The sequence below is a fragment of the Salmo salar genome, chromosome ssa08 (assembly GCF_905237065.1).
Source record: "Salmo salar chromosome ssa08, Ssal_v3.1, whole genome shotgun sequence".
In the NCBI taxonomy this organism is placed as follows: domain Eukaryota; kingdom Metazoa; phylum Chordata; class Actinopteri; order Salmoniformes; family Salmonidae; genus Salmo; species Salmo salar.
Window position 1 is genome coordinate 18,551,230 of NC_059449.1, and position 24,662 is coordinate 18,575,891.

Genomic DNA, 24,662 nt, shown 5'->3' on the forward strand with positions numbered 1-24,662 from the left:
CGAGTGTCTAACTGACATTGAAACTGACCCACGTTGTTTCACTCTGGTTTTAAATGCATGTTAGGCCCTGGCCTGGTGACATTGTTGAGATTGAAGTCTTTTAAAACGACTACTCACTGTTGACCGTTTCATGTCATCTACTGTGCAGTATATGTAACTGCCGTGGGGAACAAACCAATGGCAGAACGCTTACATTTCTTCTCCCAAATAAAGACATTTAATGATGTCCACCGTTATTCTCATATCACTACTTGATTAATCGACCAAAGGCTATGGCCCAAAGTCATGTTATGCGGAGTCACCTTGTAAGTTTCTATGTTTAGATCTTCAACCTTTTTGTATGGATGCAAAGAAAGCAGGAAAACAGTTAGCGTACAACAGGAAATAAAACTCGAAACAGATTTTGTCATTGGATAATATTGCCATTTTACAACAATCTTACAAACACATTGCATAAATTCTAAGAAAAAATATATATATTTATATATATCTTTAAATCAATTATTAAAACATGTGGTTGTGTATTTACATACATGTGAATATGAATAAATAGCTTTTTCTTTTTTAAATCTATGTATCCACTTAATGCTTACAAAACATATTGTATCCATATTGTTTGTAGTTATATGTGTATGTGGTCGGATAGTTAAATATCATAACTATAAAATCTCCCCAGTTTCCTTACTTTTGACCAAGACTCAAAAGAGACTGGGAATGGGATTCAAACAAACCACAAGGCTCCTACATCTCACTACATTTTACTTTTAAAAGGTAATTTATGTTTAAGCCGAAACCTACTGCGTTTACCGCAAATACGATCTCTGTGAAAGTCAGTGAAATTACCTTTAATAAAAGTCAAGTGTAGTGCAATCTCTGCGCATTTGGTTTGAATCCTGGCCCCAGTCCCATCTCACAACAAACCCAACTGTTGTTTCCAGAATGGCCAAAAGTTGCTGTTGCTACTGTCAGAGGGCATCCTGATTGGATGGAGGCTGTATGAGGTAATCTTGCTGTGACAGAAGTGGGACATACTGGAGTCTTGTGAGGGTAAAATTAGTTTAACATCCTAATCAAATAAACATCAGATTGGGTATACCAACCTTATATGATGTCTGTATTGTTCAATAGAATTAAAAGCCTACCTTTTTATTTTTTGCAGTCAAATACTTTCCATGGTGACGCTACCCCAGGGCAGTGAAGGGGACATTGCCCTACGTAAGGTGCCATATTTTGGACAGTACGTTACACGGGTGTCCTGACTCTCTGTGGTCATTAAAGATCCCATGGCACTTATCGTAGAGTAGGGGTGTTAACCCCGTCGTCCTGGCTAAATTCCCAATCTGGCCCTCATACCATCATGGCCACCTAATCATCCCCAGCTTCCAATTGGCTCATTCATCCTCCCTCCTCTCCCCTGTAACTATTCCCCACGTCGTTGCTGTGAATGAGAATATGTTCTGTCAACTTACCTGGTAAAATAAGTGATAGTGATTAGTGATTCAGCTCCGATAGACAAAGGAGAAATACTGCACTTTGTTGTAATATTACTTTATGTTACATTAGACCATGATTTCAGAGCAGGGAAATTGTCCACAACCTCAAAATGTAGAACGTACACATGACACAGCACTTCAAATTAAAAAGTAGAAAGTCAACCCTGGAGCATTCTCAGATTCAGGATGTGTTTATAAAACAATATAGTTTTATTTTTCATTTTATTGGTATTGTTATATACATGGCATAATTTTGTGCTTTTTTTTATCAAGAAAACATCAGAGAAAAAAAAAGAACTGTACTTGAAGTCTGTATAGAGATTTGGACAAGGCTTTAAGCCAAAGACAGTTAGTTTTCCAGTGAGTTAACGATGGTCCACTGAAGGGGATGAGAACGTTGGAGGTGATGTGCTTTACCAACAATAGCAAAGGCACCTGTGTATCGCTTTCTTAGAAAAACAAATCAGTCCACGCAAATCTCTCGGGTTCAAGTTCGGCCCGGCGGCGGCGCAACACTCATTCCCCATCTGAGAACGATAGAAAAATAGAAAAAAAAGGAGAAAACAAATTGTCATTTAATATCGTTTTTTGTTCCATCAAAATTTTGGAAGAAGGGGCTTTTTCCCCAAGCCTCATTTTTCAAGGGATTCCTGATTTCTCTTCTTTGTTTGGGAGGACTGTGAGAGAGAGATGACGAGGGAGGAGAAAGAGAGCAGGAGAGAGAACGACAGAGAGGGTTAGAGAAAGAAATAACAACTGACGGAAAGGAAGAGGAAAAGTAATACAAAAGAATGAAGGAAGAAGAGAAAAAAGAAAGAGAGAGTGAACACCACCGAGAAAGAAAGAAAATAAATGAAGAATGTCTGTCAAAGAAAGTAAATCTATCGATGGATGGGGAACAGTATGGATGGGGATCAGGGTCTGTTGGGGTCCTGGTATCCTGGACTGGGATCCTAACGAGGGGAAGGCCTTTCTGGTGTTCAGCGGTCCGCTGGCCCCCCCTCTCTCAGCTCCACAGACACACGTTGCTGGTCGTCTGGCAGGTGGAGCCCTTCTCAGCCGGGGACAGGTAGAGCTTGCCGCTTGGGCACACGCACAGCTCGTACACAGTCTGTTTGGGGTACGTGGTGCCCGGCGCCCCGTGCAGCGGATCCGCCGCTGTCCCGTGAGGAATGTTCCCCAGCCGAATTGTGTTGGAATCTAAAAAGATCTGGAGAGTGAGAGAAAAAGAAAGAAGGAGAGAGAAAGAGGGAGAAAAAGACAATAAGATATAAGATATAAAACAAAAGGAAGGGAATACAGACAGACAGACAGACAGACAGACAGACAGACAGACAGACAGACAGACAGACAGACAGACAGACAGACAGACAGACAGACAGACAGACAGACAGACAGACAGACAGAAAGAGCTCTTTTTCAAAGTGCTCAAAAGCTATAGCAAGGTAATTCTGGTCACTTAATGGTTCCTCACTCCTGCACTATCTAGCTCTCCATGTCGTGACACTCGTATAATACAGTCTCTCTAAATTGGCCGCCAGAGGACAGAGGGACACTTCCTGTCCAGTTAAACCATAGAAACAGAATGGAATTACCATGGAAATGATTACAACACCAGGCAGCCATTGCGAGAGTACCCATGGGTTTACCAGTCAAATTGTGAGGGTTAGAGGTTCCAAGCCCTTTCTATGGATTCTATTTCTGAGTTCAACACCCTTACGTGACCATGGCCTCTCCATCTGTTCGAGAGAAAACACCTGTGCAGAAGCACCAGCAGCAGTAGCATCTCCTCTCCCCGAGTAATGAGCACCATACACTCCATTAGAAGAGCCTTCACTAGGAGTGTGTATCGTTTATGAAGTGTCATACACACCGCTAACGACGCAAGGAGGGGCAAGAGTGAGAAGGAGCGAGAGAAATATAAAGAGAGAGAGAGAGAGGGAGAGATGGAGAGAGAGAGAGAGAGAGAGAGAGGGGGGAAGAGAGAGGGATATAGAGAGATTTGTATTTCAAAAGCTGAGTGCTCCTGGTATTGCGATTGAAACAGGCAGCGATCAACTTAGAACTCATTAGATCCCCTCTTATTTATTGACGGATATTTATTCATTTATCCATTTATTTATTTATTTATATATGTATTTATCTAAGTATAAAGTAACAAGAGCACTCCTTGACAGCCTTAAGTAGCTCGCTACCCGGTAATCTTTCCCGGCATTTACCCACCATCATTCATGTACCCCATTTTCATGATGAAGGAGAAAAGAGAAATATACTAAATGGAGAGAGTGACATTGCAGAGAGAGAGAGAGAGAGAAATAAAGAGAGAGAGAGAGAGAGAGAGAGAAAGTGTAGGAACCAGGAAAGAGAGCGCGGGTAGTTAGATATAAGCCGGCGGTGGCGAACCAATTAGTGTAAGTAATGGCGTCTCCGCGAGCTGACAGGGCAGCTCCCTCCCTCCCTGACTCCCTGACTCCCTCCCTGACTCCCTCCCTCCTCCTCTCCCCTGCATGATGATGGATCAGAGACAACAGCTGCCGCCATGTTTATCATCTTTCCATTGATTACCTGGAGCACCACTAATAGTGCATAGTCCACAGGTCTGGCCTGGTCTGCCATGGCCGTAAGCTAACTCCACAGGTCTGGCCTGGTCTGCCATGGCTGTTAGCTAACTCCACAGGTCTGGCCTGGTCTGCCATGGCCGTTAGCTAACTCCACAGGTCTGGCCTGGTCTGCCATGGCCGTTAGCTAACTCCACAGGTCTGGCCTGGTCTGCCATGGCCGTTAGCTAACTCCACAGGTCTGGCCTGGTCTGCCATGGCCGCTAGCCAACTTCACAGGATTTATGCTAACATGTGAGGCACAGCGTTACAGGGGTCTGGCAGGTAGCAGCATCCTACAGACAAGATGCTAAATAGCTGATAATGTACCTTAGGGGCGTGTTTCTCAAACCAGTCCTCCAGTCCTTCGACACTGGCACGTCCGATTCAACTAGTCCCGTCAACTGATAATCAAGCCCTTCATTAGCTGAATCAGGTGTGCCAATGTTGAAATACATCCAATGTGTGAAATGGCGGGTGGTCCCTGAGGGTTGCGTTGAAAAACACCAGACCAGACCACAAAACAACATGGAATAGGGCCCTGTATTTTGCGCAATCATGTGACACTGCAAGACTTTATCCTGCATTTTAAGCCTTATCCAGAAATGAGAATTTGACCAAAAATGAAAGCGATGGTACTGGACCATATGACAGAAAAAGAAAAAGGGGACAGTTTGATGAAAAGGCTTTAAATAAATGTTACAATCAAGGCACATCACATGCCTGTGCATTACACAGGGCCCTAGGTTGAGCAGTGGTGAGCTACCGTAGTGTAACATTGGTAAACACTTTCTACAACAGTTTTGTACATTTCAAACTATAGTTCCCCACCCCTCTCATTGGGCACCACCCGCTGTCGCACGTATTTGTTTTAACCCTGCACTAACACGCTATTCACAACCAGTCAACTAATGGCCAAGTCCTTGATTATCAAATCAAATTTTATTTGTCACACGCACTGAATACAACAGGTGTAGACCTTACAGTGAAATGCTTAACCAACATAAGTGTTAAGTTAAAAATAATAATAAATAATTCAAGTGCAGCAGTAAAATAACAGTAGCGAGGCTATACACAGGGGGTACAGGTACAGAGTCAATGTGCGGGGGTACAGATTAGTCGAGGTAATTGAGATAATATGTACATGTAGGTAGAGTTAAAGTGACTATTCGTAGATAATAAACAGAGAGTAGCAGCAGCATAAAAGGGGGGGGGGGGGGCAATGCAAATATACTCTGGGTAGCCATTTGATTAGCTGTTCAGGAGGCTTTTGGCTTGGGGATAGAAGCTATTAGGAAGCATTTTGGACCTAGACTTGGTGCTCCGGTACCGCTTGATGTGCAGTAGCTAAGAGAACAGTCTGACTAGGGTGGCTGGAGTACTTGACCATTTTTAGGGCCTTCCTGGTATAGAGGTCCTGGATGACAGGAAGCTTGGCCCCAGTGATGTACTGGGCCGTACGCTCTACCCTCTGTGGTGCCTTGCAGTCGGAGGCCGAGCAGTTGCCATACCAGGTAGTGATGCAACAGGTCAGGATGCTCTCGATGGGGAATAGTATTTGTCGTAATATAGGTTTTACCTCAGGTTTGATTATGGCTATGTACGTCTCACAGAACTTCATATAATAATAATAACAAAATATGTTTATGGATTTCATAAAGGCCAATAAAAGATGGCGCCGATAGAGACGGCAGCTTCGCTTCAAGCCCTTAGGAAACTACATTCCTAAAGAAAATACTGTACTTTTTACTCCATACATTTTCTTTGACACCTAAAAGTATTAGTGATATTTTGAATGCTTAGCAGAACAGGAAAATTGTCAAACTCACGCACTTGTCAAGAGAACATCCCTGGTCATCTACTGCCTCTGATCTGGAGGACTCACTAAACGCAAATGTTTTGTTTGTAAATTATGTCTGAGTGTTGGAGTGTGCCCCTGGCTATCTGTAAATAAATTTAAAAAATGGTGCCATCTGGTTTGCTTAATATAAGGAATTTGATATGATTTATACTTTTAAGTTAGATACTTAAGTATATTTTAGCAATTACATTTACTTTTGCTACTTAAGTATATTTAAAACCAAAAGGTTTTAGACTTTTACTCAAGTAGTATTTTACTGGGTGACTTTCCCTTTTACTTGAGTCATTTTCTATTAACATATCTTTACTCTGACTCAAATTGGTGACTTTTTCCACCACTGCAATTGAGTGCAGGAAATGCAGAAATGATAAAAGTTGATTTGAACAGTATAAACAATCAGAATGGAGAAATAGTCAATGAAATCACTTAGAATGTATGTGTTGCTGCCCTAGGATCACTCACTACTCAAAACAAACGTAAAACTTAAATTATTGAAAAACTAAAAATACCGTCAAATACCGTCATACCATCCAATTTTTTAATAATATTTTGCCCATATCGCCCAGCCCTAGTCAAGGATGATATCACCTCCACCCTAGCTGTTATTCTAGACCCACTCCAATTTGCTTACCGTCACAATAGGTCCACAGACGATGCAATCGCCATTACACTGCGCACAGCCCTATCCCATCTGAACTAGAGGAATACCTATTTAAGAATGGTGTTCATTGACTACAGCTCAGCATTCAACACCATAGTACCCTCCAAACTCAACATTAAGCTTGAGACCCTGGGTGTTGACCCCGCCCTATGCAGCTGGGTCCTGGACTTCCTGACGGGCCACCCCCAGGTGGTGAAGATAGGAAACAACATCTCCACTCCGCTGATCCTCAACACTGGGGCCCCACAAGGGTGCTTTCTCAGCCCCCTCCTGTACTCCCTGTTCACCCACGACCGCGTGGCCATGCATGCCTCCAACTCAATCATCAAGTTTGCAGACGACACTACAGCGGTAGGCTTGATTACCAACAACGACGAGACAGCCTACAGGGAGGAGGTGAGGGCTCTTGGAGTGCGGTGTCAGGAAAATAACCTCTCACTCAATGTCAGCAAAACAAAGGAGATGATTGTGGACTTCAGGAAACAGCAGAGGGAGCACCCCCCTATCCACATCGATGGGACAGCAGTGGAGAAGGTGGAAAGTTTTAAGTTCCTCAGTGTACATATCACCGACAAACTGAAATGTTCCACGCACAAAGACAGTGTGGTGAAGAAGGCGCAGCGGTGGCTTGTCACCGAAAAAACTCACAAACTTTTACAGATGCACAATTGATAGCATCCTGTCAGGCTGTATCACAGCCTTGTACAGCAACTGCACCGCCCTCAAACGCAAGGCTCTCCCGATGTCACAAGTATCTTCGTCTTCTGACGATAATGCGAAATCGTCATCAGAAAAGGTAGACCAATACGCAGCAGGTGTGCAGTTGTTCATTTTGAACATTTAATTAAATCAACACGAATACAAAAACAACAAACAAGAAAACAAACGATAAACTGACAGTCTGCAAAGCATAGGCTCAACACAGAACAATCACCCACCAAACACAAACACACCCTAATATATGGGACTCTCAATCAAAGGCAGATAGACAACACCTGCCTTCAACTGAGAGTCCCAACCCCAATTAACCAAACATAGACATACACTCACTAGACTCCACATAGAACTACCTAGACATAAACCAAAACCCGGAAATACTAAACCAAACACCCTTTTAACAAACACACCACCCCGAACCACATAAAACAAATACCCTCTGCCACGCCCTGACCAAACTACAAAACAATTAACTTTATATATACTGGCCAGGACGTGACACCCGAGGGTGGTGTAACGCTCATTCCTTCGACGATAAACGCGAATCCGACCATCACCCCCCGTGAGACAAAACCGCGACTCATCAGTGAAGAGCACTTTTTGCCAGTCCTCTCTGGTCCAGCAACGGTGGGTTTGTGCCCATAGGCAACATTGTTGCCGGTGATGTCTGGTGAGGACCTCAGTCCAGCCTCTCTCAGCCTATTGCGGACAGTCTGAGCACTGATGGAGGGATTGTGCGTTCCTGGTGAAATTCGGGCAGTTGTTGTTGCCATCCTGTACCTGTCCCGCATGTGTGATGTTCGGATGTACCGATCCTGTGCAGGTGTTGTTACACGTGGTCTGCCACTGCTAGGAAGATCAGCTGTCCGTCCTGTCTCCCTGTAGCACTGTTTTAGGCGTCTCACAGTACGGACATTGTAATTTATTGCTCTGGCCACATCTGCAGTCCTCATGCCTTATTGCAGCATGCCTAAGGCACATTCACGCAGATGAGCAGGGACCCTGGGCATTTTTCTTTTGGTGTTTTTCAGAGTCAGTAGAAAGGCCTCTTTTGTGTCCTAAGTTTTCATAACTGTGGCCTTAATTGCCTACTGTCTGTAAGCTGCTAGTGTCTTAACAACCTGTCCACAGGTGCATGTTCATTCATTGTTTATGGTTCATTGAACAAGCATGGGAAACAGTGTTTAAACCCTTTACAATGAAGATCTGTGAAGTTATTTGGAGTTTTACGAATTATCTTTGAAAGACAGGGTCCTGAAAAAGGGAATTTTCTTTTTTTGCTGAGTTTAGATTGTGTGTATTAGATTTCGTTGTGGAATTTGTAAGATATTAGGTTTTGTTAGATACTGCTGCACTGTCGGATCTAGAAGCATAAGCATTTCACTACACTCGCAATAACATCTGCTAACCATGTGTATGTGACCAATAAAATTTGATTTGATATATATAGCGTTTGTGTATTAGATATTACACTCCAGGGAGATTTGATTTTAGCATATTGTTCCATGATAGGGGAAATTACTCTCTCTGCCCTTTCTACCTATGGGAGGAAAGATCACTGGCACCGGGGGGTTTCTAAACCAATCAGATTCCCCAGGACCTCCTCTTCATAGTAACAACGACCCACAATGGAACAACAAAACTCAAATAACACCTAATATTGCACTGTCATCATACCATAACCCCAAAAAGGAGAGATAGAAAGCTGAGAAAGAAGGGAACGGAGGAAGAGAGGAGCAGAAATAATTTGGGCCAGCTTATAAAAGGATTAGAGTTGACACACATCCCAAATGAAAGTGTCTGTAAGTATTAGTCCTTGTCACAGCAGCAGCCGTAGCTAGCGCAGTGCTAGCAGCCCCTCCACATTATGTTTATGGGGCAGATGCTAGCTTCCTTAGCCTATCCCCCCCTCCTTCCTACCCTGAACGAGTAGGGACGGGCAATTATAGGCGGTCAAAACATTTTTCATGGATGATTTCTCCCGACGCAGCTGGAGAAGAGAGAGAGAGGGAAGAGGAGGGAGGAGAAGAGAGGAGGAGGAAGGTATCCTGAACCGAAACCCTCTTAGTGTCTCAGCATGTCGGCAGGGGGGATGGGAGGAAGGGGGAGTTGAAGGACGAAAGTTGTGCCTTTGCGGAGGTGATGCCTGGGAGTGCACAAGCATGCAGGCACACAGACACACACAGGCACACACACACATCACGGAGGTGGTACAAATGACTAGGACCATCTGAGTGCATTACACAGTCCATTACCCTCCCAGAATGAGCCTACATAAGAATGTCACATGACAATGGAGGAAATGGGAAGAAGTGGATGGAGAGGAGCTAGTGTTTCCATTGACTCAGACAATGTCCCATTAATCACACTGATACTAATGTGGACCAGCACCACTGGAAAGACCTGTCTCTCTGACTAGTGTGAGGCAAATGGCACCCTATTCCCCATATGGCTCTAGTAGTGCACTATATAGGGAATAGAGTACCATTTGGGACATACAGATACTGTGAGTGCAAATAGTAAAAACAATTGGGCCAGGAGTTTTTCCTCTCCAGATGATTCTGGTCCCTAGTTGTAGCTGAATGATATGATAAAACTCCAGGCCATAACTAGGGCCAGGAGTGTTTCCTCTCCAGATGATTCTGGTCCCTAGTTGTAGCTGAATGATATGATAAAACTCCAGGCCATAACTAGGGCCAGGAGTTTTTCCTCTCCAGATGATTATGGTCCCTAGTTGTAGCTGAATGATATGATATAACTCCAGGCCATAACTAGGGCCAGGAGTTTTCCTCTCCAGATGATTCTGGTCCCTAGTTGTAGCTGAATGATATAACTCCAGGCCATAACTAGGGCCAGGAGTTTTTCTCTCCAGATGATTCTGGTCCCTAGTTGTAGCTGAATGATATAACTCCAGGCCATAACTAGGGCCAGGAGTTTTCCTCTCCAGATGATTCTGGTCCCTAGTTGTAGCTGAATGATATGATATAACTCCAGGCCATAACTAGAGCCAGGAGTTTTCCTCTCCAGATGATTATGGTCCCTAGTTGTAGCTGAATGATATAACTCCAGGCCATAACTAGGGCCAGGAGTTTTTCCTCTCCAGATGATTCTGGTCCCTAGTTGTAGCTGAATGATATGATATAACTCCAGGCCATAACTATGGCCAGGAGTTTTTCCTCTCCAGATGATTCTGGTCCCTAGTTGTAGCTGAATGATATGATATAACTCCAGGCCATAACTAGGGCCAGGAGTTTTCCTCTCCAGATGATTCTGGTCCCTGGTTGTAGCTGAATGATATAACTCCAGGCCATAACTAGGGCCAGGAGTTTTCCTCTCCAGATGATTCTGGTCCCTAGTTGTAGCTGAATGATATGATATAACTCCAGGCCATAACTAGGGCCAGGAGTTTTTCTCTCCAGATGATTCTGGTCCCTAGTTGTAGCTGAATGATATGATATAACTCCAGGCCATAACTAGGGCCAGGAGTTTTCCTCTCCAGATGATTATGGTCCCTAGTTGTAGCTGAATGATATAACTCCAGGCCATAACTAGGGCCAGGAGTTTTCCTCTCCAGATGATTCTGGTCCCTAGTTGTAGCTGAATGATATAACTCCAGGCCATAACTAGGGCCAGGAGTTTTCCTCTCCAGATGATTATGGTCCCTAGTTGTAGCTGAATGATATAACTCCAGGCCATAACTAGGGCCAGGAGTTTTTCTCTCCAGATGATTCTGGTCCCTAGTTGTAGCTGAATGATATAACTCCAGGCCATAACTAGGGCCAGGAGTTTTTCTCTCCAGATGATTCTGGTCCCTAGTTGTAGCTGAATGATATAACTCCAGTCCATAACTAGGGCCAGGAGTTTTTCTCATCAACACATACCACAACCACACTATCAACACATTTCACAACATCACACACACACACACCATCAACACACCACAACATCACACACTATCAACACATACCACAACATCACACACACACACACCATCAACACACCACAACATCACACACTATCAACACATACCACAACATCACACACACACACACCATCAACACACCACAACATCACACACACACACACACACACACCATCAACACACCACAACATCACACACACCAAAAACACATGCCACAATGTCACACACCATCAACACACCACAACATCACACACCATCAACACATACCACACCATCACCTCATATCACACACACACACACACACACACACACACACACACACACACACACACACACACACACACACACACACACACACACACACACACACACAATCATCACATACCACAATGTCACATACTGTACACACACACACCATCAACACATACCACACCATCACCTCATATCACACACACACACACACACACACACACACACACACACACACACACACACACACACACACACACACACACACACACACACACCACAACATCACACACAACACATTCCCCAACGTCACACACACACCACAACATTACACACACACAAAATCAACGCATATCACGTCTATCACACACACAAAATTGACACTTACCACAACATCACACACACCATTAACACATACCACGTCTCACACACACACACACACACACACAAACATACACAATCATCACATACCACACCATCACCTCATATCACACACACACACACACACACACACACACACACACACACACACACACACACACACACACACACACACACACACACACACACACACACACACACACACACACACACACCACAACATCACACACAACACATTCCCCAACGTCACACACACACCAAACACATACCACAACATCACACACCACAACATTACACACACACAAAATCAACTCATATCACGTCTATCACACACACAAAATTGACACTTACCACAACATCACACACACCATTAACACATACCACGTCTCACACACACACACACACACACACACACACACACACACACACACACACACACACACACACACACACACACACACACACACACACACATACACACACACACACACACACACACAAACAACAACACCCTCAGTCACCAAAAACACAAAGACGCCCTTTTGAGATTGAATCGGTGCAAAATTAAAACAGAGCAACTTCATGAATTATAAATGGTATTAAAAAAGTGCAGGGATATAATTGATGATTCATTCCAATGCCCCAAAGCCAATCGAGCAGTAGGCTAATGAAGAGAGGGGGGATTTAATCGAACCAGAAAGAAATCTCCTCCTTTAAATTATGTTAAGGTTATTTTATGCTGATAAGATGCATGCTGCAATCACAGCACCTGGGGGCCTGTTGGGGAGAGCTCTGACGAACCCTCTTGTGAGTTTAATGTTCCTTTCCCTCTCCGCGACACCAATGATGTCCTCATCTCAAGAGTCTCAAGAGCCATCTCTGTTTATCCTCAAAACTTGTTTTTGCCTAATTTAGCCCTGAAAGTTAAGTAAAATAGGGTGAAGGCAAAGTTTTATATGAGCGAAAGGGGACAGGTTGGTGTGTGTGTGAGCGAGCGAGAAACAGCAAGAGAGAGCAAGAGACAGAGAGCAAGAGAGAGAGACACAGCAAGAGAGAGAAAGAGAGAGAGAGATCACAGAAGTTATATCAAATCAATTTAGAGTGGAAGAGTAAGTGAATCGAAACTTCAGATATGTGTGGGCTAAACTAAATTTTTCATGAAAAAAAATACAGAAATTCCCACTTGACATTCATCTCAAGTTAGGATTCACTCAGCCTACATACAACTGGGGCAAAACTACTATACACTGAGTGCACAAAACATTAGGAACACCTGCTCTTTCCATAACATGGACTGACCAGGGGAATCTAGGTGAAAGCTATGATCCCTTATTGATGTCACTTGTTAAATCCACTTCATCAGTGTACATGAAGGGGAGGAGACGGCTTAAGGAAGGATTTTAAAGCCTTGAGACAACTGAGACATGGATTGTGTATGTGTGCCATTCAGAGGGTGAATGAGCAAGACAAAATATTTAAGTACCTTTGAACGGGGTATGGCAGTAGGTGCCAGGCGCACCGGTTTGAGTGTGTCAAGAACTGCAATGCTGCTGGGTTGTTCACCCTCAACAGTTTGCATTGGAGTCAACATGGGCCAGCATCCCTGTGGAACCATTTTGACACCTTGTAGTCCATGACCCAACACATTGAGGCTGTTCTGAGCGCAAAATATTGCAATTCAATATTAGGAAGGTGTTTCCCACTCAGTGTATATAGTATTTGCAGCAGCTACTGATAACCACAAAAACAATACAGGATCTAATGCTCTAGAATAGCTGGAGTCTGTCCACATTGATGCCAAAGGGAATCATGACTGTACTGGACTGCATTGTTCCTCAACTACTGTGGATACTAGAGATTGTTCTAGAAATGGCTGCCTAGTGGCTACAGAAGCTACTACCAGACAGACATGTGACATCCCCCAGCAAGGGGTTGGGACGAGGGTGTCACAGATCCATGGCTCTGATCCAACATCCACATACGCTTACCGTTCAGGAGGAAGCTATGGTTGTGTCTGAAATGGCATAATATGTACTATATAGTGCAGTGCACTACTATTTACCAGGGCCCATACAGCTAAAGTAGTGCACTATATAGGGCACAGGGATCCACTTCAGACACAGTCTGTGTATTGGACATGTGGTATAATAGCTTTGATATTGGAACGTAGCCATACCGTCACAATAGTGACAGACCCTAGTACTGTACTGACCACCATAATAAACCTGATACCTAGTCCAGCTGTAGTGACAGACCCTAGTACTGTACTGACCACCATAATAAACCTGATACCTAGTCCAGCTGTAGTGACAGACCCTAGTACTGTACTGACCACCGTAATAAACCTGATACCTAGTCCAGCTGTAGTGACAGACCCTAGTACTGTACTGACCATCATAATAAACCTGATACCTAGTCCAGCTGTAGTGACAGACCCTAGTACTGTACTGACCACCATAATAAACCTGATACCTAGTCCAGCTGTAGTGACAGACCCTAGTACTGTACTGACCACCATAATAAACCTGATACCTAGTCCAGCTGTAGTGACAGACCCTAGTACTGTACTGACCACCATAATAAACCTGATACCTAGTCCAGCTGTAGTGACAGACCCTAGTACTGTACTGACCACCATAATAAACCTGATACCTAGTCCAGCTGTAGTGACAGACCCTAGTACTGTACTGACCACCATAATAAACCTGAGACCTAGTCCAGCTGTAGTGACAGACCCTAGTACTGTACTGACCACCATAATAAACCTGATACCTAGTCCAGCTGTAGTGACAGACCCTAGTACTGTACTGACCACCGTAATAACCCTGATACCTAGTCCAGCTGTAGTGACAGACCCTAGTACTGTACTGACCACCGTAATAAACCTGATACCTAGTCCAGCTGTAGTGACAGACCCTACGTAATAACTGAACCTAGTCCAGCTGTATGAGACCCTAGTACTGTACTGACCATAATAAACCTGATACCTAGTCCAGCTGTAGTGACAGACCCTAGTACTGTACTGACCACCATAATAAACCTGATACCTAGTCCAGCTGTAGTGACAGACCCTAGTACTGTACTGACCACCATAATAAACCTGATACCTAGTCCAGCTGTAGTGACAGACCCTAGTACTGTACTGACCACCATAATAAACCTGATACCTAGTCCAGCTGTAGTGACAGACCCTAGTACTGTACTGACCACCATAATAAACCTGAGACCTAGTCCAGCTGTAGTGACAGACCCTAGTACTGTACTGACCACCATAATAAACCTGATACCTAGTCCAGCTGTAGTGACAGACCCTAGTACTGTACTGACCACCATAATAAACCTGAGACCTAGTCCAGCTGTAGTGACAGACCCTAGTACTGTACTGACCACCATAATAAACCTGAGACCTAGTCCAGCTGTAGTGACAGACCCTAGTACTGTACTGACCACCATAATAAACCTGATACCTAGTCCAGCTGTAGTGACAGACCCTAGTACTGTACTGACCACCATAATAAACCTGGTACCTAGTCCAGCTGTAGTGACAGACCCTAGTACTGTACTGACCACCATAATAAACCTGATACCTAGTCCAGCTGTAGTGACAGACCCTAGTACTGTACTGACCACCATAATAAACCTGATACCTAGTCCAGCTGTAGTGACAGACCCTAGTACTGTACTGACCACCATAATAAACCTGATACCTAGTCCAGCTGTAGTGACAGACCCTAGTACTGTACTGACCACCATAATAAACCTGATACCTAGTCCAGCTGTAGTGACAGACCCTAGTACTGTACTGACCACCATAATAAACCTGATACCTAGTCCAGCTGTAGTGACAGACCCTAGTACTGTACTGACCACCATAATAAACCTGAGACCTAGTCCAGCTGTAGTGACAGACCCTAGTACTGTACTGACCACCATAATAAACCTGAGACCTAGTCCAGCTGTAGTGACAGACCCTAGTACTGTACTTACCACCATAATAAACCTGATACCTAGTCCAGCTGTAGTGACAGACCCTAGTACTGTACTGACCACCATAATAAACCTGATACCTAGTCCAGCTGTAGTGACAGACCCTAGTACTGTACTGACCACCATAATAAACCTGATACCTAGTCCAGCTGTAGTGACAGACCCTAGTACTGTACTGACCACCATAATAAACCTGATACCTAGTCCAGCTGTAGTGACAGACCCTAGTACTGTACTGACCACCATAATAAACCTGATACCTAGTCCAGCTGTAGTGACAGACCCTAGTACTGTACTGACCACCATAATAAACCTGAGACCTAGTCCAGCTGTAGTGATAGACCCTAGTACTGTACTGACCACCATAATAAACCTGATACCTAGTCCAGCTGTAGTGACAGACCCTAGTACTGTACTGACCACCATAATAAACCTGATACCTAGTCCAGCTGTAGTGACAGACCCTAGTACTGTACTGACCACCATAATAAACCTGATACCTAGTCCAGCTGTAGTGACAGACCCTAGTACTGTACTGACCACCATAATAAACCTGATACCTAGTCCAGCTGTAGTGACAGACCCTAGTACTGTACTGACCACCATAATAAACCTGATACCTAGTCCAGCTGTAGTGACAGACCCTAGTACTGTACTGACCACCATAATAAACCTGATACCTAGTCCAGCTGTAGTGACAGACCCTAGTACTGTACTGACCACCATAATAAACCCGATACCTAGTCCAGCTGTAGTGACAGACCCTAGTACTGTACTGACCACCATAATAAACCTGATACCTAGTCCAGCTGTAGTGACAGACCCTAGTACTGTACTGACCACCATAATAAACCTGATACCTAGTCCAGCTGTAGTGACAGACCCTAGTACTGTACTGACCACCATAATAAACCTGATACCTAGTCCAGCTGTAGTGACAGACCCTAGTACTGTACTGACCACCATAATAAACCTGATACCTAGTCCAGCTGTAGTGACAGACCCTAGTACTGTACTGACCACCATAATAAACCTGATACCTAGTCCAGCTGTAGTGACAGACCCTAGTACTGTACTGACCACCGTAATAAACCTGATACCTAGTCCAGCTGTAGTGACAGACCCTAGTACTGTACTGACCACCCTAATAAACCTGATACCTAGTCCAGCTGTAGTGACAGACCCTAGTACTGTACTGACCACCATAATAAACCTGATACCTAGTCCAGCTGTAGTGATAGACCCTAGTACTGTACTTACCACCATAATAAACCTGATACCTAGTCCAGCTGTAGTGACAGACCCTAGTACTGTACTGACCACCATAATAAACCTGATACCTAGTCCAGCTGTAGTGACAGACCCTAGTACTGTACTGACCACATAATAAACCTGGGACCTAGTCCAGCTGTAGTGATAGACCCTAGTACTGTACTGACCATCATAATAAACCTGATACCTAGTCCAGCTGTAGTGACAGACCCTAGTACTGTACTTACCACCATAATAAACCTGAGACCTAGTCCAGCTGTAGTGAGACCCTAGTACTGTACTGACCATAATAAACCTGATACCTAGTCCAGCTGTAGTGACAGACCCTAGTACTGTACTGACCATCATAATAAACCTGAGACCTAGTCCAGCTGTAGTGACAGACCCTAGTACTGTACTGACCACCATAATAAACCTGAGACCTAGTCCAGCTGTAGTGACAGACCCTAGTACTGTACTGACCACCATAATAAACCTGATACCTAGTCCAGCTGTAGTGACAGACCCTAGTACTGTACTGACCACCATAATAAACCTGATACCTAGTCCAGCTGTAGTGACAGACCCTAGTACTGTACTGACCACCATAATAAACCTGATACCTAGTCCAGCTGTAGTGACAGACCCTAGTACTGTACTGACCACCATAATAAACCTGATACCTAGTCCAGCTGTAGTGACAGACCCTAGTACTGTACTGACCACCATAATAAACCTGATACCTAGTCCAGCTGTAGTGACAGACCCTAGTACTGTACTGCACCACCATAATAAACCTGATACCTAGTCCAGCTGTAGTGACAGACCCTAGTACTGTACTGACCACCATAATAAACCTGATACCTAGTCCAGCTGTAGTGACAGACCCTAGTACTGTACTGACCACCATAATAAACCTGAGACCTAGTCCAGCTGTAGTGACAGACCCTAGTACTGTACTGACCACCATAATAAACCTGATACCTAGTCCAGCTGTAGTGACAGACCCTAGTACTGTACTGACCACCATAATAAACCTGATACCTAGTCCAGCTGTAGTGACAGACCCTAGTACTGTACTGACCATCATAATAAACCTGAGACCTAGTCCAGCTGTAGTGACAGACCCTAGTACTGTACTGACCACCATAATAAACCTGATACCTAGTCCAGCTGTAGTGACAGACCCTAGTACTGTACTGACCACCATAATAAACCTGGGACCTAGTCCAGCTGTAGTGACAGACCCTAGTACTGTACTGACCACCATAATAAACCTGATACCTAGTCCAGCTGTAGTGACAGACCCTAGTACTGTACTGACCACCATAATAAACCCGATACCTAGTCCAGCTGTAGTGACAGACCCTAGTACTGTACTGACCACCATAATAAACCTGATACCTAGTCCAGCTGTAGTGACAGACCCTAGTACTGTACTGACCACCATAATAAACCTGATACCTAGTCCAGCTGTAGTGACAGACCCTAGTACTGTACTGACCACCATAATAAACCTGATACCTAGTCCAGCTGTAGTGACAGACCCTAGTACTGTACTGACCACCATAATAAACCTGATACCTAGTCCAGCTGTAGTGACAGACCCTAGTACTGTACTGACCACCATAATAAACCTGATACCTAGTCCAGCTGTAGTGACAGACCCTAGTACTGTACTGACCACCATAATAAACCTGAGACCTAGTCCAGCTGTAGTGACAGACCCTAGTACTGTACTGACCACCATAATAAACCTGATACCTAGTCCAGCTGTAGTGACAGACCCTAGTACTGTACTGACCACCATAATAAACCTGATACCTAGTCCAGCTGTAGTGACAGACCCTAGTACTGTACTGACCACCATAATAAACCTGATACCTAGTCCAGCTGTAGTGACAGACCCTAGTACTGTACTGACCACCATAATAAACCTGATACCTAGTCCAGCTGTAGTGACAGACCCTAGTACTGTACTGACCACCATAATAAACCTGATACCTAGTCCAGCTGTAGTGACAGACCCTAGTACTGTACTTACCACCATAATAAACCTGATACCTAGTCCAGCTGTAGTGACAGACCCTAGTACTGTACTGACCACCATAATAAACCTGATACCTAGTCCAGCTGTAGTGACAGACCCTAGTACTGTACTGACCACATAATAAACCTGGGACCTAGTCCAGCTGTAGTGATAGACCCTAGTACTGTACTGACCATCATAATAAACCTGATACCTAGTCCAGCTGTAGTGACAGACCCTAGTACTGTACTGACCACCATAATAAACCTGATACCTAGTCCAGCTGTAGTGGTAGACCCTAGTACTGTACTGACCACCATAATAAACCTGATACCTAGTCCAGCTGTAGTGACAGACCCTAGTACTGTACTGACCACCATAATAAACCTGATACCTAGTCCAGCTGTAGTGACAGACCCTAGTACTGTACTGACCACCATAATAAACCCGATACCTAGTCCAGCTGTAGTGACAGACCCTAGTACTGTACTGACCACCATAATAAACCTGGTACCTAGTCCAGCTGTAGTGAGACCCTAGTACTGTACTGACCACCATAATAAACCTGATACCTAGTCCAGCTGTAGTGACAGACCCTAGTACTGTACTGACCACCATAATAAACCTGATACCTAGTCCAGCTGTAGTGACAGACCCTAGTACTGTACTGACCACCGTAATAAACCTGATACCTAGTCCAGCTGTAGTGACAGACCCTAGTACTGTACTTACCACCATAATAAACCTGATACCTAGTCCAGCTGTAGTGACAGACCCTAGTACTGTACTGACCACCATAATAAACCTGATACCTAGTCCAGCTGTAGTGACAGACCCTAGTACTGTACTGACCACCATAATAAACCTGATACCTAGTCCAGCTGTAGTGACAGACCCTAGTACTGTACTGACCACCATAATAAACCTGATACCTAGTCCAGCTGTAGTGACAGACCCTAGTACTGTACTTACCACCATAATAAACCTGATACCTAGTCCAGCTGTAGTGGCAGACCCTAGTACTGTACTGACCACCGAAATAAACCTGATACCTAGTCCAGCTGTAGTGACAGACCCTAGTACTGTACTGACCACCATAATAAACCTGGGACCTAGTCCAGCTGTAGTGACAGACCCTAGTACTGTACTGACCACCATAATAAACCTGATACCTAGTCCAGCTGTAGTGACAGACCCTAGTACTGTACTGACCACCATAATAAACCTGAGACCTAGTCCAGCTGTATTGACGGCATGATGCACAGAACAATGGAAATATGTCCTATAAGTATTTTAGAAGTGTGTGTGTGTGTGTGTGTCTCTAGTCTGCTGCCTCAGCGTGACACTAAGACAATGTCAGACAGAACGCAGACCTCGCCACCGTCATGGTTACCACCGTCATGGTTACCATCGTCAATGCCAAACATTGGACATCTGTGATTTATCTGTTATGAACTGATGTTTGACATACAGTGCATTCAGAAATTATTCACACCCCTTGGCTTTTTCCAATGTTGTGTTACAGCCTGAATTCAAATGTATTATTACAATTTAGTTTGTCACTGGCCTAAACACAATACCCCATAATGTCAAAGTGGAATTATGTTTTTATAAATTCTTTCAAATTCATTAACAATCATAAGATGAAATGTCTTGAGTCAATAAATGTTTAACCTCTTTGTTATGCCAAGCCTACATTTGTTCAGGAGTAATAATGTGCTGAACAAGACACATAATAAGTTGCACAGACTGTGTGCAATAATAGAGTTTAACATGATTTTGGATTGACTACCTTATCTCTATACCCCACACATACAATTACTGTATCTGTAAGGTCCTTCAGTCCAGCAGTGAATTTCAAACACAGATTCAACCACAAAGACGAGGGAGGTGTTCCAATGCCTCGCAAAGAAGGGTACGTAATAGTAGATGGGTAAAAAAAACAAAAAATAGCATTGAATATCCCTTTGAGCATGGTGAAGTTATTTATTACACTTTGGATGGTGTATCAATACACCCAGTCACTACCAAGATACAGGCGTCCTTACTAACTCAGTTGCCGGAGTGGAAGGAAACCACTCAGGGTCTTCATCATGAGGCCATTGGTGACTTTAAAACAGTTACAGATTTTAATGGCTGTGATAGGAGGAAACTGAGGAAGGATCAACAACATTGTAGTTACCCCACAATACTAACCTAAATGACAGAGTGAAATGAAGGAAGCCTGTACAGAAAAAAAATATTCCAAAACATGCATCCTGTTTGCAACAAGCCACTAAAGGAAAACTGCAAAAAAAGGTGGCAAAGAAATGAACTTTAACTTTTTGTCCTGAATACAAAGCTTTATGTTTGGGGCAAATCCAACACAACCCATCACTGAGTACGACTCTTCATATTTTCAAGCATGGTGGTGGCTACATCATGTTATGGATATGCTTGTCATCTGCAAGAACTAGGGAGTTTTTTAGGATAAAAAATGGAATAGAGCTAAACACAGGCAAAATCCTAAAGGAAAACCTGGTTGAGTATGCTTTCCAACAGACACTGGGTGTAACGTTCGTCGTTTGTAGTTGAAGAAGTGGACCAAAGCGCAGCGTGGTAAGTGCTCATGATTATTTATTTTCAAGAAACACTCAAACAAAATAACAAAATGGAAAAACAAAAACGCACAGTTCCATCAGGCACATACGCTAAACAGAAAATAACCTCCCACAAAACTCATGTGGAAAACAGGCTGCCTAAGTATGATTCCCAATCAGAGACAACGATAAACAGCTGCCTCTGATTGGCAACCACACTCGCTCAAAAACAAAGAAATAGAAAACATAGATATTCCCACCCGAGTCACACCCTGACCTAACCAAACATAGAGAATAAATAAGATCTCTAAGGTCAGTGCGTGACACTGGGAGACAAATTCACCTTTCAGCAGGAAAATAACTTAAAACCTCTTAGGGATAGGGGGCAGTATTTTCACGTCCAGATGAAAAGCGTGCCCAAAGTAAACTGCCTGTTACTCAGGCCCAGAAGCTAGGATATGCATATAATTTGGATAGAAAACACTCTAAAGGTTCTAAAACTGTTAAAATAATGTCTGTGAGTATAACAGAACTGATTTGGAGGACAAACCATCCAGGGAAAAAGAAAATTGAGGTCACTGTGTTGTCCTTTGGTTTCTATGGGAAGCTCTAATTAATAGGAACCTAGTTGCAGTTCCTATGGCTTCTACTAGATGTCAACAGTCTTTAGAAATTGGTTGATGTTTTTCCTTTGAGAAATGAGTAAATAGGGCTGTTCATTGTGAGTGTCAAGCCAAGTGGACTCTTCTGTTTGGAATTTTTATTATGAGTATTTCTGTTTTTGAATTTGGCACGCTGCAATTTCACTGGATGTTGTCAAATGAATCCCGTTAACGGGATTCGAGCGGGAAGGGATCACTAAGGAGTTAAAACACAAAGCCAAATATACAGTCGAGTTACTTACCAAGATGATATAAAATGTCCGTGAGTGGCCTAGTTACAATTTTGACTTAAATTATCTTGAAAATCTATGGCAAGACCTGAAAATGGTTGTCTAGCAATCATCAACCACCAACTTGACAGAGCTTGAAGAATTTAAAAAATAATAATGTGCAAATATTGTACAATCCAGGTGTGCAAAGCTCTTAGAGACTTACCCAGAAAGACTCACAGCTGTAATCGCATCCAAAATAAATATAACATGTATTGACTTAAGGGTGTTAATACTTATGTAAATGAGATATTTCTGTATTTCATTTTCATTACATTTGCTAAAAAAAATTTACAATTCATGTTTTCACTTTGTCCTTATGGGGTAGTGTGAGTAAATGGGTGAGAGAAAAAAATAGATTTCATCCATTTTGAATTCAGGCTGTAACAACAAAATATGACTTGTTTCAGTAAACTTGGCGTAGCTCGTGCGTCACTACTACACAGGAGCACCATTTGAAAGTAAATGCATTTTTTGGCAGAAATGCCTTATTGAACATGTGAACGTATATTTGCCTTAATAACAAACGTGTATACCATCTGCGAATACAAATACAATTGTTAACTTACGAGCCTAGTTGGTTTAGCCACAGAAAAAGTTAGAAACCTTCCCGCTAGGCATGATTGGATGAGATAATGAATGGGCTGGATATGCCGAGAGATGAGTATGGATTGGTCTGCCATATAGCACACGTCTGTCTATAATGTGAGCTGGTCAGTATGTGTTGATAATCCTTTCTAAGGCTGCTTTTTTGAAAGATATCACATAGTAGAACAGCATAAGTGTTGCTCTCCACTTTCTGGAGGACAGAGTTTTGAAATCAGTGGAATTAGAGGCTGTTGTATAAAACACCTGTCTCTGGATTACATCTTCTAAGGGCAACCATGGCATTCGTGACAGAGGCAGAAGGATCCGGCTAGCTAGCTACATTTTCAGATATTAACGGTAACTAGCGCACTTTTGTACATTGTGCTATTCTGTACCTTATTTTAGCGCACCAAAAAAATGTAATACTTCCAGGTCAACTGTAATATGAATACCATTCCCCTTTCCAGCAAAATCAACGACGAGACCTTTATGCTGCCTGTCTCTGCATGATTGAAGAAAGCAATGAGCTCCAACAGGTCTTTTTAAAAATGGCGGGTGGGGAAACGAAACCTACTGCGTGATAGTGAAAGATATCTCGTGTGGGGAAACAGCTTTTTCACCTGATCTGTCCAACTTATCACATCTAAAACACCTAAAACACTATAAAGAGTTTATATAATGTGTCATTACCTACCTATTTGAAGGTTTGTGTCAAATTTGAATCGGGTTTTTAGGGCGGCGCTAAAGTTATCTTCAGAAGTAAACAGCGGCAGTCGCGGCTTTTGAGAGCCATGATGACTCGCAGTGATGACGCAAAAAATGAATGCATTCAGTTGTACAACTGACTAGGTATCCCCCTCACCCTGTCCCTTTCTTGTTAGTGTTAATGTTTTCAATATGTGAGAGAAGGGCTACCCCTGGTGGAAAGAGGCTGTACGGCACAAAATGAGTTGCAAATGCATGCCGTACATTACGTAGTGACACGTCACGATGTAACGTACCGCGTCAGAGGGGTCAGTATTTATAGTATATAATAGTATTAGTCCATTATCATGTCAATCAACGCTGAATCGAAACTTAGTTCACACCCCGGATTTTGTTGCCAACAGAGTCGCTACAGTCCATTAGTTTTCATTGAAGCCTCGTTTGAATGCTGTGGTTGCGCAAATTTGTACAGAATGGAGTTAGTCACCGTTAGACGTTTCAAATTTTGTCAGAAAGTCGCTTTGATTTCAAGTTAAAGTGTACTGTTCGCTAGCTAGCTGACGCTTTTATTTGTATCTCAGAGCCATTTGCATTGCTAGTTATACCCTAATGTTAGCTAGCTAACAGTGAACCTGGCTGGTAGTAACATTATCAGTTGGGATTATGGTTCGTTGTTTAGCTAGCTAGCTGACATGTCTAAACAAAAGACTA

The 24,662-nt window shown here is 43.4% G+C and overlaps 1 protein-coding gene across 1 annotated transcript in view; it reads right to left on the reverse strand.

Annotated features, from left to right (window-relative positions):
• Positions 1–519: 519 nt before the first annotated feature.
• Positions 520–24,662, reverse strand: part of LOC106602171 (zeta-sarcoglycan) — a 361,636-nt gene continuing 337,493 nt past the window's right edge. Inside the window, exon 8 of the mRNA XM_045722923.1 lies at positions 520–2,703. Coding sequence (XP_045578879.1) covers positions 2,500–2,703 — 204 coding nt within the window. The 3' untranslated portion in view covers positions 520–2,499. The remainder of the gene's footprint in view (positions 2,704–24,662) is intronic.